Source organism: Miniopterus schreibersii, assembly GCF_964146895.1.
Source record: "Miniopterus schreibersii genome assembly, chromosome: 12".
Taxonomy (NCBI): domain Eukaryota; kingdom Metazoa; phylum Chordata; class Mammalia; order Chiroptera; family Miniopteridae; genus Miniopterus; species Miniopterus schreibersii.
Genome location: NC_138112.1, coordinates 21,876,913 through 21,892,808, shown reverse-complemented (window position 1 = coordinate 21,892,808; position 15,896 = coordinate 21,876,913). Strand labels below are relative to the sequence as shown.

Below are 15,896 nucleotides of genomic sequence, written 5' to 3'. Positions count from 1 at the left end.
CGGAGGGAGGAGCGATTAAAAGTGGGCGGGGCCTGACCTCCCTCACCCCGAGGAGGCGGAGTTGACTGAGGCTGGTTTTAGGTGCAGGCTTCCTAACCGACTCGGTAAGTGTTACGGCCGAGAACGTTTAGGCAAATGACAAAAACAAATTGCGGGGTCAAGTGAACGGAATGGATGTGAGCTGCGAGGAAAAAGCCACTCAGCCTGATTTGTTTCCAGTGGTCTCGCATTTGCTGATCTGGCGCCCGGGATGGGGGGGGTAGGGGGTGGCGGAGGGGGGGTGCCAAGTGTATTTTGTCGGATTATATCTACTTTTGCCTTCGGACGTCTCTTCTGTGTTAGACTGTGAAAGGATCATGCTTTGTCACTCAAAATATGGAACCTTTGTACTGGAAGGCAGTGTTCCTGCGCAGCACACCCCATTCCCCTCTCCACCTTTGGACTTGCGTTAGCTCTTTACCTCTAACCTGGGGTCGGCCTCCCAGGAGTTGGTTAACATATCACTAGACAGAAATTTTTTCTCAGCTTCTCCCCCCCCCCCCCCCCCCCCGCCCCTTAGTCCCCTGAGTATTAAAATAGTTTAAACTAGCTTAGTTTGGGTGGGGCTTCGTCCCCGAAGTAGTTACCAAACGGAATGAGCTGGTTTGATTTGTCCATTTTCAGACCTCTTCTTTCATATGATAAACCAGTAAACGTGTCTAGGCTTAGTTTATAGTTTATCTCGGGATCGCACAGACCTGGAAGGTAATCTGGTCTCTTCACTCAGATTTGCTCCAAATGTTGAACAGTTCTAGGCACAAAACGTCTAATCCTGTCGGCATTTCCAGTCTATGAAATACTGTGAGCTCCAGGGCAGGTCTTGCATGTCGCATCCACTGCAGTATTTGGGAGCAGGCCTGGGCATGTAATTTGTGAGGCTTAGTACAAAATGAAACTGCAGGGTCATTTGTTCAAAAATCAGGAGGAAAGTATCATTAAAGGTACTAAACTATAAACTGTCTCCTTTCTTCTGCAGTATCTCTTTTGACTTGTCATGGTGTTTTAATTAATAACATTAATTTGCTATTAATTGACAGCATTATCAATAATGCTATTATTAAATATTAATTATGGTATTAATTATTCGCATTAAATTGTTACTTAATTCACTCTATGAAAAATGTTAAATTTAAATTATTGGCATGAATTTTACCATTCTTTATACTGTACAACATCAGTTTTAAATACAACTATAAGAATATTTAACGCATATGTAGAATTATTGAAATGTCACAATTTGCATTTCATAACTCACACAAACATCTACAGTTCTTACTAGAACAGCAGAAAATGCACAAAACGAACTCACCTGTATTTATTTTACGGCTTGATGTACACTTTACCAACACTGTGGAATCCTGGGACGTTGTCTCACTAAACCCCCACGGATCATGGGTCCAGCAGAATTCTGTGCTTACCCAGCTTCAGAAATGGTGGTGGGTGTGCACAATGCACCTCTCTCCTCTCATTCCATTCATGCTCCATTGCCCTATCAGTCTTAAACAAAAGTGCAAATATTAAGAATTTCAAGATGACAGCAGCGCATTAAACCAAGTGCCATTCTGAGCATATGGCCTTGTGTCACTACACTAGTTGTACACACATGAAGTGAGCCCTGTCCCAGAGCCTTGAGTCTGGTACATTGTAAATGTTCAATAAATAATTGAGGCTGAACTGATGCCCATTGTTTACTAGGTACTTGGAAGTGTTAAAAAGAAGAAAGAGAGAGTGGAAGGGAAGGGGAAGGGAAGGAAAGGAAACGGCAGAATGGAGTCACTTGCTGAGCCCTCTCACCAAACCAAAACAATAAATAACCTAATTGCAGTTTCAGCTTCTCCCAGGGGTAAATTTTAAACCAATCAGTAGAGAATGTCCAGATCAAAACTAGTGGTGCTTGTTTTGGTGCTTGATAAACATACCCCTCCCCTCCCCCAGTCCTTTGGCCCCAAAGAATAGGATCTGACCTAAACATAATCCTTTCTTTTCTTTTGCTAATAACTTGTCTGCCACACCCTTCTGACTATTAAAAACCTTCCATTTTGTATCACCCCTGGAAGTGCCATTCTGCTTGCTGGATGGGATGCTGCCTGATTCATGGATCTCTTAAAGGCAATTAGATCCTCAAATTTACTGGGTTGAATTTTGTTTTTTAATAGAAGATGGATGTGAGAATCACAGTCCTATCTTCAAAGAGATCACAACTAGGGGGAAGAAACAAAGCAAACAGATGATCACAGGTAGTGTCTGAATAACTTCCTTATTGTGAGCTGAAATGTGTCAATCCTTCACTGGTTAACTCGCCTATGTGATGAGTTGCAGCTTTACAATGTGTTGAATTTGGTTTGAATTCTGTTTCTGCCACTTATAATAGCTGTGCAGTGTCAAGTAAATACTGTCTTCTCTCTAGCCGATTCCTCTTATGAAATGAGAACATGCACGTGGGTGTAAGAGGTTTCAGGAGAATGTAAAGTGCCTAGCATAGTGTCTGGTACATAAGATGCTGTTAGTAGTTCTCAGCTTGGTTGCCATGGCTTCTTCATGCGTTTAGGCATTTCTGCAGTTCCATTTATCCCACTGGTTCCTATTTCTATTCCTGTCTCTAGACCCTACTTCTGGGCCACTGACTCTCAGCAATGAAATCTGAAAGGTAAATGTTGTGTGCCTCCATGTGGCCCAAAACTGTCCTGGAGCCACCCTGAGTTTATATTAGAACTTATCTATCCCTTTGTGTTATCACTCCATCTCCAGCCTCCCTCCCACTCCCACGTACACACTTATACACAGACGACCACACTGCCTTCTGGGCTGTTGGCTTGTCTGAAGTTCTACCTACCTAAACCAATTACTCAGGCTATAGCCCCCCAGGGTGGACTTTCTATTTTGGTGAGAAAGAAAACAAAAAAAACACCTCTGACCTTCCTTTGAAGATAGTAAAGGGTGTAAAATTAGGATCTACTTGAACTTAAACTTGATTCTTTATTATTCCTACTGAAAGTAGAAATATCTAGAATGCTTTTATTATGCTCATTAAAATAAATGTATTCACTGAGCAGAATGTGACATTGTTCTTAACTAGTACTGGCTGAATTTATGATAATGAAAATATGGTAAGATGTTAACACCTAGAAAATCTAGGTGAAGCGTTTACAGAAATTATATTTTCTGCCCATCTGAAATTATTTCTAAAGTTAAAATGTCTAATTCTCGAACAATTATAGATTATTCAATTAAAATATGTTTGAGATAATTGAATTATAATGACATAGGACTTGGGGCCCATTATCAACAGTTTTTTATTTGGGAGGTGAGATTATGTGTATTAATCAAAGGATAATAAAAATCGATGTTTGATAAAGTACTGAAGTAAATGTCAAGTCCTAAGTGTACGCAGTAGCATGTTTGTGGGGATGTGTAGTTTGAAATTATCATCAAAACTAAAAACCCAGCTTCTAAGAAACCTGTGGCTCTTTGGAAAAGTTAAAAAGAAACTTTTCTTGAAAGAATTTTCCACAGCTGCGAAAGAACCACCTTTCACTTACTGAGTAAGCTTGTAGCAGAGACTACTCAGATTAATGAGGTTTTCCATTAACAACTTTAATGAGAGTTCCAATAGTGCTCTTGGAGACACCCCCAGATTTTGCTTTTGTTCCTGTAGCAATTGCCTAGACGAGATTCCTCACCCACCTTATTACTTTGTTTGGGGTCTTCTTTTCCTTTTGCCTTCCTTTTATTTATCTTCCTCTGCCTGAACATTTGAGGTAAGATACTAATTTCTGTGTATGTATGCCTACTTATTGTAAAGTATACTTAGCATATATTTTTAAAATATCAAATTATAATTGGTTATCATAATAATTGAACATTAAAGCTGCTTACTAAGAAAGAATGTTTATTTGTAAATGAAAGTAATTTGAATTTCAAAAGCTAATCATTTACAAAAATTTTCTTTTTTAAAAGTGATAGTCTAAGAAACTTGTTTAATTTTTAGCCTAAATGTCAAATATAGAATAGAAAACACAAATGATCTATTGTAAAAGTACCTGTTATCTACAACCATTTAATCACTTCTTCATAAACCTGAGTAACTTAAGGACCTATGTTCCTTAGCCCAACTAAGGAAAACTCCATGTTCAATCCAGGTCTATGACTAAAGAAAATGAACCATGTGCCCTCTTGGTTTACCATTTCCTCTTGTCTATTTTAAATGTCAATTATTTAAAGTATGAGTATTAAAAGGGGTTACTTGGGCATTTTCTCACTGGGAATATTGAATACTAGGAGCTGTGGCTGCCTTTCTGTGGGAACAGAAACCTGACGCCCTTTTGCGCGCTGTGTAACTGAACGCTTAGTGTTAATGCTCGTTGCCAGAACAGCAGCGGCTTCTGCTTGGAGGCTGTGAGCTGTGACAATCAGCCTCCAGTAGCTGTATTTGTGTGTCCTCCCACAGAAAGAAGGAAGAAAATGGCCTGTGCTGAGTATCCTTTTCATGTGCCAAGTCTGGAAGAACTTGTTGGAGGTAAGCACAACACTAACTTTAAGTTTTAAAAATTACTCTAAGGAAAAAAATAAAAATATTCTAAGATATGACTTATGCGATAGTGCTTTCAATATAGAACTTGTTTTCATTTTCAGTGTCTGTTCTGTACTATTTTTGAGAGTCCAAAATTCTGCCCCTCCAAAAAATGAAACTATTTGAGGATTCTTGATAACAGTTTTACAGAATGAAAGTAGAGTAGTCTAAGACTTAAGGATGTGTGATGCTCAAAGGATTACACAATTTTGCTTTATTAATTTTTTATCAGTTACAGTATTCTTTAAATACATAACCTACTGCAGTGTGTTAATTACGTTTTCAATATACTATTACCAACGCCATGTGACAGACTGCCAATGAATTTACTTGCTTATATTTCTCTGTATTTTTATGTATTTCACCTTGTTTGAACAAGAATTTAAGGCAGCTTCACAGGATTAGTTAGGAGGGGAGATAGATAATAAAAAGAAAAGAAAAATAGGACTATAAAATGAAGACAGAATAGTATTAATCCAAAAGTGCAGAGCGTGTCAGAATGCTAACATTTGTTTGACAGCCTTCAGGTTTTATTCTGATGGTAACTTAAAACCTAACCTTATTTCTCACAGTATATGTGTTCTGGTAGTTCCTCTGTCCCTCTGATAAGGTTGAAGTCAAGAAGTGTACTCACCATTTACTTAGTTGGGGCTCTCCTCTCATGCCTTCCTATCTTTTTCTGAAATTGAATGGCAGCTCGTAAACAATTTGTATTGCTAGTATATACTCTTTGCTTGTATTTTTCTGTCAGTCTTTCTGTCTCCCCTGATATGACAGGACAGCTGAGGCTAGATTTAGGATGACTTCTTGTTTTTAGAGAGTCTAATTCTATAAGACTTAAACTAATGGTTGACATTACTATCAGAGAAATCTTTATAAGAACTTTTCACCCTTAAAAGTATATTGCTCTTAGATTTATAACTTTCAGACATCTACGTTTGCTTTTTTACTTTCTTACTGAATTATATCTTTGGTAAAGTACACTAATCTTAAGTGTACAGCTTGATGAATTTTAACGTTTACACCCATGTCACTACCATCAAGATCAAAATATACAATATTTCCAGCATTCCAGAAGGCTCCTTCATGTACTTTCCCAATCGGTATCGATATCTCTACCCAAGAGGTAACTACTGTTCTGACTTGTGTCACTTTAGATTAGTTACCCGTTTTTGAAATACATCATATAGTATATACTCTTTTGTGTCTTGCTTTTTTTTGCTCAGCCTGTAACCTTCAAGGAAGTTGTTGCATGTAATTGCTTACTTTTTATCAGTTTAAGTACTTACATTTCAATAGGTCTCTGGAATCCTGTTGCGGAAAGAAAGGTAGTCCTCACCTGAGTGCAGTGTTTCTCTTCAGTGGTTTATACTGGTATTTATTTGTTTTAGTCTACATGATAGCTTGTGATTAATTATGTGTCTAACATTGAATTATATTCATTAATAAGACCCTTTCCCCCTCTTTTTTAATTACACAAGTTTAGGTTGGAAATATGACACACAAAAAAGTTGAGAGAAGATTTGATATGTGGTGACAAATTTTTATCTAATGTTAAGTAACCGTATTCCTTATCTTTCTTAGTTCTGCAGAAGGGGCTAAAGGATAACTTTGCTGATGTCCAGGTCTCTGTAGTTGATTGCCCTGATTTGACTAAGGAGCCATTTACCTTTCCTGTAAAAGGTAAGCAATTTTTGCCCTTAGCTTTTTTTTGTTTTCAGTTCTAATCTTTTTCTGAAGCCAGAATTATGTTTAAGGATTAAAGTATCTACAAATAAGGATATTGTTCCAGCTTTTAGACTAAATTGTCTTAATTTTTGTGCTCACTGTTTTCTTATGTTGGTCAGATATAATTTTGTACTCTGTGGAAAAATGTGTTTTATGTACTTCTGTAACTTTCACAGGTTACATAGTAAACATTCAGTAGACTAGAATCCTTGATATTACATGAGTTTTGTTTTTAATTGCTCAAGTGACTGTTATGGAAACTTTAATTTTAAGTTTTTATTTATTTACTCAAGATATGAAGAGAACTTAAAAGTCTTATATTCGAATGTCTATTAAATACTTATATCCTTTCAACAGATTTGCCAAATGATCATCCAGCCAGTGTTTAAAGTGAGAATAATTACTTAATTCTTAATTTAATTATTATTAAAGGGAAATTAATATTGGTTGAGTAAATATACTTTGTCAGAGAGTATGACAGATACCTATACCTAATGTCTTAATTTTTACAATAACACTGCAAGGTAAGTACTAGCCCCAGTTTATAGATGTGGAAACTGAAGCTCCGAGAGGCTGAGTAAGCTCAGTGTGAATCGTAAGCAGAATTTAAATCTAGGTCTGCTTCTAAAATCCAACCTTCTCGCACTACATCCTACTGTGATGAAAAATTTGAAGATAAACACTAATACTCATTCACTCTTAGTATTCACTTGACATCTTTGTTAAAAAGTAATACTACATGGAAGTCCTAAACTCTAGTTCTTTCTCTACCACATTCAGATTTCATTACCCTGGGTAAGCTAATTAATGTATCTGGTCTTCATGAGGGGAGGAAGGGAAAGGGGGTTAAACGTTCTTTTGGGGGGATCTTTCCAGTTTAAACAGTCTTTGATTTTAAGCAGACCGGTAAATTCTAGAAGTTTTGTGTTCCAGATGGCAATTTATCTTCATACCTTGAAAGCACTTAGCGTAATACTCTTTTATGGTCATGCTTCTTCCACCCCACCCACCAAAACAGAGTTTTAAAGGAGTAATTATAGACTAGAAATTAAATTCTAGAAGCCTCATTCAGTCCAAGCTTTGGCCCCAATTCTAGCCCTTGCCCTATATTCAATTTTGTATTACCTTTATGCTACCAACTATAGCAAGTCACACTTGGTTATGACAATATTAGAGTCACAGGTAGTTAGAACATGGGTCCTAGCTATTTACATCTTCCAACCCCCACTATTTGTAAAACTATGAGAATGGGAAAGTTATCTACTCTTAATAAACTAAACTTGTGTCTTCTGGCATTAGATGTCTGCCTAAGTTTAAGATTTTCTTTTTAGGCATCTGTGGGAAAACTAGAATTGCAGAAGTAGGAGGTGTGCCTTACTTATTGCCTCTTGTAAACAAAAAAAAAGTAAGTGTACTTTTACTCTTCGCATTCCCATGAAGATCACAGAGCTTGGGTTGATTCCTCATGTTAGAACATCATTGACCAATGTGGCAAAGAAGTATTAAAAGTAAACCAGGGAATCTGTATAAGTTGTGATTTAAATAATATTATTTTCCTCTTCTGTAGGTTTATGATCTAAATAAGATTGCAAAAGAAATCAAGCTTCCTGGAGCTTTTATTCTTGGAGCGGGGGCAGGCCCATTTCAGACTCTTGGGTTCAATTCTGAGGTCAGCATATATATAATTATTTTATTTTATTGATTAGATATTGGTTTGCCTTTTTCCTTTTACTTCCGTGTCAAAAACTGTACTTTCTGGATGAATTGTAAGTGGTTGGTGTCCCATCTGTCTACAGACCTGCTAGTATTTGATGCCGATTTGGACTATAGCACATATGCCCCAATCGGTGCAACTATAATGGGCACTAACCTCTGGTTTCAGGTTCTTAGGGTATACATTCCGTCTTAGATGAGCCCAGGGTCCTGCCATGGTCTGCTGTGGATCTGGACTGTGAAAGATTTTAACCCTTATGCATCAGAGGATTTTTAACTTCTCCATAAATCTTTGCTTTTGGTATAAGAGCAGCTTTCAATCAAGAGATGAATGGAATATTTAATGATCTAGTCAACCCCCCACTTCAAACCAAATAGTAGGAACCTACCCCAATAGTATGATTATTTACAAAAGGTAATGTATATTACTATGAATGTCAGTATGCTTCCAACATAAAAATACCAGTTTATTCACATATGCTAAGTAGAAGAGTGAATGACCTCTTCAGTGTACCCATTCTCTCACAACCTTTACAGATGTGACCACTAGTCAGTAATCTTACAAGCTCTTTTGCAGAATCAATACAATTTGCCTAGTGTTTAAGAAAAAAATTTAAACATTTTGAATAAAGCAAATGTTACAATGTAATAGGAATGCTATAAGAAATACTAAACATTTTATAAAATGTTTTTTCAGTGTTTTGATATTTGTAAATCTTTAACATTTTGTTTTGAATCTAAAATTAAATAGTTGATATTTCATGTTTTCTTATTAGATCTTGAAATAAAATGTCTTAAAACATAGGATAAAATTCTGTCGTATTATTCAAGATATCCTGTTTGCAGAGACATACTAGGATTGGCTGATTTTTATCTTATTTACTTTTCTTTTCAGTTTATGCCAGTTATTCAAACAGAAAGTGAACACAAACCTCCTGTGAATGGAAGTTACTTTGCCTACATTAACCCTGAAGATGGAGGGTGCCTACTAGAGAAATACAGTGAGAAGTATCATGATTTTGGTTGTGCATTACTGGCTAATCTTTTTGCCAGTGAGGGCCAACCTGGAAAGGTGATTTTGTCCATAAAAACACAATGTTCTTCAAAAGTTCTCAGCTAAAAATGCAAACTTTTATTGCCACAAATATGGTTTTCTAAAGAAAATCTGAAGTGCCTAAGTCAAAGCTCTTTAAATAACCCAGTTATGAAAGATACAGAGAGTACTACAGGTAGCGTGAAACTGAGGTTAAGCCCGGCCAGCATGGCTCAGCGGTTGAGCTCTGACCTGTGATCCAGTCAATTGCGGTTCGATTCCCAATCAGGGCAATTGCCCAGGTTGCAGGCTTGATCTCAGATAGGGGGTGTGCCGGAGGCAGCCAATAATGACTCTCATCATTAATGTTTCTATCTGTCTTTCTCCCTCTCCCTCCCTCTGAGATCAATAAAGACATTTAAAAATAAAAATAAATAAAACTGAGGTTAAGTAAAAGGTATCAGGATATTCATATGGGGAGTGAGTTAGTCAAATAGATGAACCATGTAACTGATAATAGATAATATCTACCTATAGTTAGTATATATTCAATTTGTTCATTCCTGACAAATCAGACATTGATTGAACTAGATAGAAATGATGGAAGGAAAAAAAACTATCAGGAAGGAGGTAAGGAAAATTAATGTCTCACTTCAGATTTACTTCATGTTAGTACACAGGAAGATGATTTCAGTTTTAGCAGTTGTGAGAACTCTTAGATTTTATAAATACAGGTAGCTACTTCAGCTACTTTGAGAAATGAGGTAGTGAAGTAAAAATACCTAATAAAGTGAAGGTAACCTAAGTCCAGAATTTTTTTTAGAAAATCATTTTCCCCTCTCCTGCAATTAAATAATCCACTTGTGGAAGATTCAGAAAGTACTACAGGCAGAGTGAAAGTCTCATTTAAAACTGAAGTTAAGAATAATACATAGTAAGCAATAGCCTTTTAGCCAGGGAATTCTCAACCTTTCACCACCTTGACATATAATGATAAGAATCTCTAGCCCTAGCCTGTGTGACTTAGTTGGTTGAGTGTCATCCTGTGCACTAAAAGGTCGCGGGTTTGATTCCCGGTCAGGGCACATGGACGGGTTTCAAGCTCAATCCCAGGTCAAGGTGCGTTCGGGAGGCAGCTGACCTATGTTTCTCTCTCACATCAATGTTTCTCTTTCCTTCCCTCTCCCTTCCTCTCTAAAATCAGTAAAAACATACATTTTTTTAAAATCTCTAGAGTTCAGTGTAGAATTTAGCTATAACTCTTTCTCAGTCCAAGAAAGCATAAATAAGACTTATTATTAGAGTAAATATATGTGTGTGTGTGTATGTGTTTGTGTGTGTGTATTATTAAGACTTACAAAGGACTGAGATACTTCAACTCATATTTGGGTGCTCTACGCAAAAAAGTGAGCATTTGCTTGGTGGCATTAGATTCTATAACGTTTCACTTTGGTAGTTATTTACATAAAATTTTGCACCTTAGAACAATGATATGAATATTTATGTCCTCTCTAGGTCATTGAAGTGAAAGCCAAAAGAAGGACTGGAAAACTTAACTTTGTGACTTGTATGAGACAGACTCTGGAAAAACATTATGGAGATAAGCCTGTAGGGATGGGAGGTACTTTCGTAATTCAGAAAGGAAAAGTGAAGACTCACATTATGGTAAGGGCCTGTAGGGGTGTGAAAGCATGCATTTGAGGGGATGTGTGTGTGTACACGTGCTTAAGATCTTAAGGATTTTTTTAATGCACACTGAGAATTCTACCTTTAAAGACCCCTGAATAAATCTGTTTACTAGATTATATTACTTTAAAATTTAAATGACAGGGAGAGGGGTGGGATGGGGTGGAATGGGTCATTGGGGAGAAAAAAGGACATCTTTAATATGTTGAACAAAAATGAAAAAATAAAAATTTAAATGACAATACTGTAAGTCATATTGTGTGATGATGTCTAGCTAGAGTCCTTTTTTCATGTTAATATATTAGAACTTTCTTTCCAATGTCTTTGCTTTTAAGATCAAGATAGATGTGAGTATAATAAACCTGAGAAACTGATTATTATTTTCATTGCCAGAATCCCATATTCAATACATAGACTTTGCTATTAGTATGATTGTGGTTTTGGGGGAAAAATTCATCATGAAAATTATAATCTATGAGCTAAATATAGTAAGTTTATAAGTATGAAATACTTATTAAGTATGAAATACTGTATGGAGACAGACCCAGGGCATTCAGGACTTTAAATATATAATTTTTGCTAAGTGAATGAATCAATGAATGAATGAAGTATAAAAGTGATTACAACTTAATTTTTATTTTATCAGTAAAGCCATTAGAAAATGTATTGTTTTAATTTTTTTTATCCTGTTAATTTTAAATGGCATGCCAGCTGATCCTGCAAAGAAACACACATCTGTGAAACTACTTACTTTTCCAAAATATTCACAACAGAATTATAGATAAATCTGTGTGTAAATACCAAATGATTATAGTATTGTACAACCATTATGGAAAACAGTATGGAGTTTCCTTTAAAAAATTTAAATAAATAGAACTAGCATATGATCAAGCAATTCTGCTTCTAGGTACATATGTATGAAATGAAATCAGTATCTCAAAGAGATATCTGCACACCTATGCTCACTGCAGCATTATTCACATAATAGCCAAGTTATGAAAACAACATCTACATATATGGCTTAAAAAAGAAGAAAATCCTGCCATTTGCAATAACATGGATGAATTTGCAGGACATTATAGTAAGTGAAATAAGCCAGACACAGAAAGACAAATATTGCATGATATCACCTATACGTAGAATCTAAAAGAAGTCCAAATTAGAGAAACAGAGTAGAATAGTGGTTGTCAGGGGTTTGTGGTTTGTGAATGATGGGGGAAATGGAGAGATGTTGGTCACAGGGTACCAACTTCAGTTATAAGATGAACAAGTTCTAGAAACTAATGTACATCGTGGTAAATATAGTTAATAATAAAGTATTGTGTACTATAGGATGACATGTAAGATTAGGATGAGGTACTCACAGGAAAACTGTGAAGCCATGAAAAATAAAAATATAGTAATAGACTCACTTTCATTTATTCATTCATACGTTTTAGTGTGTACCACATTGATGGGTGATCCTTTTGAAAACTAAGGTGTACAACTTCTTTTGATGCCAAAAATAGGCAATAGAATGTACAAGAAGGCTTAAAGTTTTTAACTTAATATAAAATTTTAATCCTCAATAATATTCAGTATGTTTACCTGTTTATTGTAGCCTAGAGAATTTTCTTCCTGCCCACTGAACTCTGATGAAGAGGTGAATAAGTGGTTGCATTTTTATGAGATGAAGGCTCCTTTGATTTGTCTGCCAGTTTTTGTCTCCAAAGACCCAGTAAGTCTATATTTTATTCTAAAGTATGTATTTTATGTTGAAGTTTACCCCAATTGCAGTTTTAGGTTTCTGGGTTTTTTTAGAATTGGACACTTTTTGTGTTGTTATTTAAGAACTAGGATAGTTTCTAGAATTATCTTGAAAGATAAGGCAGCATGTGGCAAACAACCCTGAGTTAGGCAGAGCAGATTTTTACCTTGAGAAAATGAAGGCACAGGCATTTTAAATAATACCCAAAGTCATGTTATTAAATAGTAGAATCACAACAGGATTCCTTTTTTTTTTTTTGCTGTTTATTATACTGTTTATTCTATTCTATTATACACTAGGAGAAATAACATAGACCAATTCAAAGCAAATATCTACCAAAATACTGGCTAGTGATATCTTTTGATCCACTGATTACATGTCTAGGAATTTATCCTTAAATATTTGCATAAGTGTGTAAAATGATTAGGTAAAAGGTAATTCTTGCTAGAATTGCTGTAATAGCAGAACAATTGGGAATAACCTATACATCGGCTGGAAAGGGGCATGTACGTGCAGTAGAATAAAATATAGGTGCAAAAGGATAAGGAATCTCTTTTATGACCTGATCTACAAAGATCACAAAGCTTTATTGTTAAGTGAAGAAAAACAATATGTAGCACAGCATGTACAGAGTGCTACCATTTGAGTAAAAAAAAAAAATAAAAGTAAATCTTTCTGGAAGGATATGGAAGAAACTGCTCATGTTAGTTGCCTACAAAGAAAGGAAGTGAGTGAGTAGTGAGGGCAAGAAATGGAAAGATATATTCTACTGAATAATATCCTTTTGCATCCTTTGAATTTTGAGTCATATGAATGTATTACCTACTTAAACAATAAAATAAAAACTACTATAACAAATTTTAAAAGTCTCCCCCCCTTAAATAAATCCTGTCCAAAATAATTTGAACATTAACCATAGCTTGCCTGTCGCCCTAGGGGTTTGATTTGCGATTGGAGCACACTCACTGCTTTAGTCGTCACGGAGAAGGTGGACACTACCATTACGACACTACCCCAGACGCAGTGGAGTATCTCGGCTACTTCTTACCTGCAGAGCTTCTCTATCGCATTGATCAACCAAAAGAGACCCATACATTCGGGCGAGATTAACTGCTACTCATCTAGAAAAAGAAATGATTAATTTAGTTAATTAACCCATTGATACAAATATAGAATCCAACAGAAATGATCTCATTACTTAAACTCTATATTTTTGGCCTTTGAAATGAAAGGTATGTTAACATTATGCCGTTATTTCATAGATCTATCTGAAAGTAACGGAGGTGCTCTTCATTATTTTATTCCAAAAATCAGTCTGAAATATAAACATGACCTGAAGTCATGTGATTGGTTATTTTTACATACCTTACAAGTGTAATATTACAAATAGTAATTACTTACATTTGTTTTAATTATTAAAATTTTGTAATTAGTCTCAAAACTGCTAATTGGATATTAGAAAAATCAGTGTTGGAAATTTTGATAGTTGTTGAATCTTTATATTGAATTTTAAAAATCCATTTTAGAAGTCAGAGTACACTTTTCTCATGGAATAAAGTGGTCAGAGGGAGGAACTTGACCCTTTTTGGTGAAGTTCAACCATACTCAGAATTTGCAATTTGCCTTTCACAAACATTAGCAGCCAGGTGGTTAGCCATGATTCCTCCTCTGTTTGGACTGCCAGCTGGAAGCAGTTTGTTCCTTGTTGCTTATTTGCAAGAAGAGAAGGGAAAACAAACAGCCTCAAAATACAACATTGAAGTGAGTGTATTTTCATTTATAAGTGAGGCTATTGCTAAACATGACCACTGTCCTTTGTTAAATATAAAATTATAATCTTACTGATTATAATGGTTGGAATTTTAATCATTAGCCAGAAATTAACTCTCTCATCTCACTAATGCCAACAATGTGCAGATTTAGGAGCTCTTCGGTACTAAGCACATAATAAATCTTCAAAAAATATTTTGATTGTCTTCTTTGGATGTTAGCTGTAAGATGTCCTTTGAGTATAAATTACTAAATACTATTTTTAAATAAGCACTAGTTTGTAGCAAAAAATGAATAAAAATTATATATTCATAATATGATGTTGTGTTTCTTTTTAATATGCTACCTCCAAACAAAAATAATATTAGTATTCATTCAACAAATACGTATTGAACACCTACCCTGCCCTCTGGAATGTAAGCTGTATGAGGGCAAGAGCTTTGAGCACTGCTCTAGACTAGTGCCTGGCCAAAGGAAGCACCCAATAAATATTGGTCGAATGAGTGAATGGGTGGATGATTATGCCAGATACTTCACTAGATGCTGGTATCTATCATTTAATCATTTATATACTAGAGAAGACAAATAATAAGCAAGTATATGTCAGATGGCATTAAGTGCTGTGAAGAAAAATAAAGCATTGGGTAGACTAGAAAGGTGGATGCCATTTTGTTGTGCCGCCCTACACTGAGACAGAATGAACTCCCCATCCAGACTCTGGTTCAGATGAAGTCACACACACGCAGTATGAAAGGTTTTATTGTTTGCATAATGAGGCTTTCTGGGCAAAGCAGGGCAGCTCCCAAGTTCAAAAATGGCTCGAGAGAACAGGGAAAGGGGACTGACTTGGGGGGGTTTTATGGTGGTTAGGGTGGTGAGTCACAGTGATGGTTCTGCATGCAGTTTGAATTTCCCACAGGTGTCCAAGGAAAGAGTACCCACGCTTTCTTATCACTGTGCCCAAATGTAGAGCAGAAGGATAAGCTTAATAGCTGTCAGCAGTCAAACATCAAAGATGAAATCTGACTATATTACACATGTTATAGAGGAAGACCAGGGAAAACCTCTGATAAAGAGACATTTGAGCACAGACCTGAAAGAAATGAGTGCTCACTCATTGAAGTTATTTGGGAAAACACCTTTCTGGCAGATTCAAAGCCCCAGAGACAGAAGAGAACTTGGTACGTTCAAGAAACAGCAAGGAGGCCACTGTGAACACAGTAAGATTCTCTGAATATATATATATACATATATATATATGTATATATTCACAAAATTATGTTAATGACATAGTCACTTTAAAATTAGGAATGTGACAAGGATGCCCAGTATTATTAATCATTGGAGTTTCAACCTGGAAAAAGGACAGGAAAGAAGGAGTAGGTGCAATTATTGAAAAGAAAAAAAAATAAGCTTTTTAACAGAAAACATGATTTACCTTAGAAAACCAAAGAGAATCTATAGTGAAATTATTAGACTAAGTTCTAAAAGGTTCCTAAATATAAAATCAATATACAATGTGGGGCATCTGTAATACTTTCAACTATAAAGGTACATTTAAAAATAATAATAAATAAAATCAATATACAATGGATTGTACTTCTACATAC

At 35.7% G+C, this 15,896-nt stretch overlaps 1 protein-coding gene across 11 annotated transcripts; it reads left to right on the top strand.

Annotated features, from left to right (window-relative positions):
* Positions 1-2: 2 nt before the first annotated feature.
* LOC308565464 (ester hydrolase C11orf54 homolog) lies at positions 3-14,599 on the top strand (the record flags this gene model as incomplete). Of its 11 annotated transcripts, none has more annotated exons than XM_081154682.1 (10): positions 3-104; positions 2,643-2,686; positions 4,487-4,555; positions 6,194-6,292; positions 7,669-7,742; positions 7,905-8,006; positions 8,946-9,122; positions 10,599-10,748; positions 12,370-12,486; positions 13,453-13,626. In XM_081154682.1, exons 3-10 carry the CDS (start codon positions 4,501-4,503, stop codon positions 13,624-13,626), a joined length of 948 nt encoding a protein of 315 aa, XP_081010808.1. In that variant the 5' UTR covers positions 3-104; positions 2,643-2,686; positions 4,487-4,500. The 11 variants fall into 11 exon arrangements, with proteins under 11 accessions (XP_081010808.1, XP_081010804.1, XP_081010814.1 ...); XM_081154680.1 differs by lacking the exon at positions 2,643-2,686 and adding an exon at positions 2,196-2,276 and having other exon boundaries at positions 50-104; positions 13,453-13,641; XM_081154684.1 differs by having other exon boundaries at positions 52-104; positions 4,463-4,555.
* Between the last annotated feature and the right edge of the window lie 1,297 nt (positions 14,600-15,896).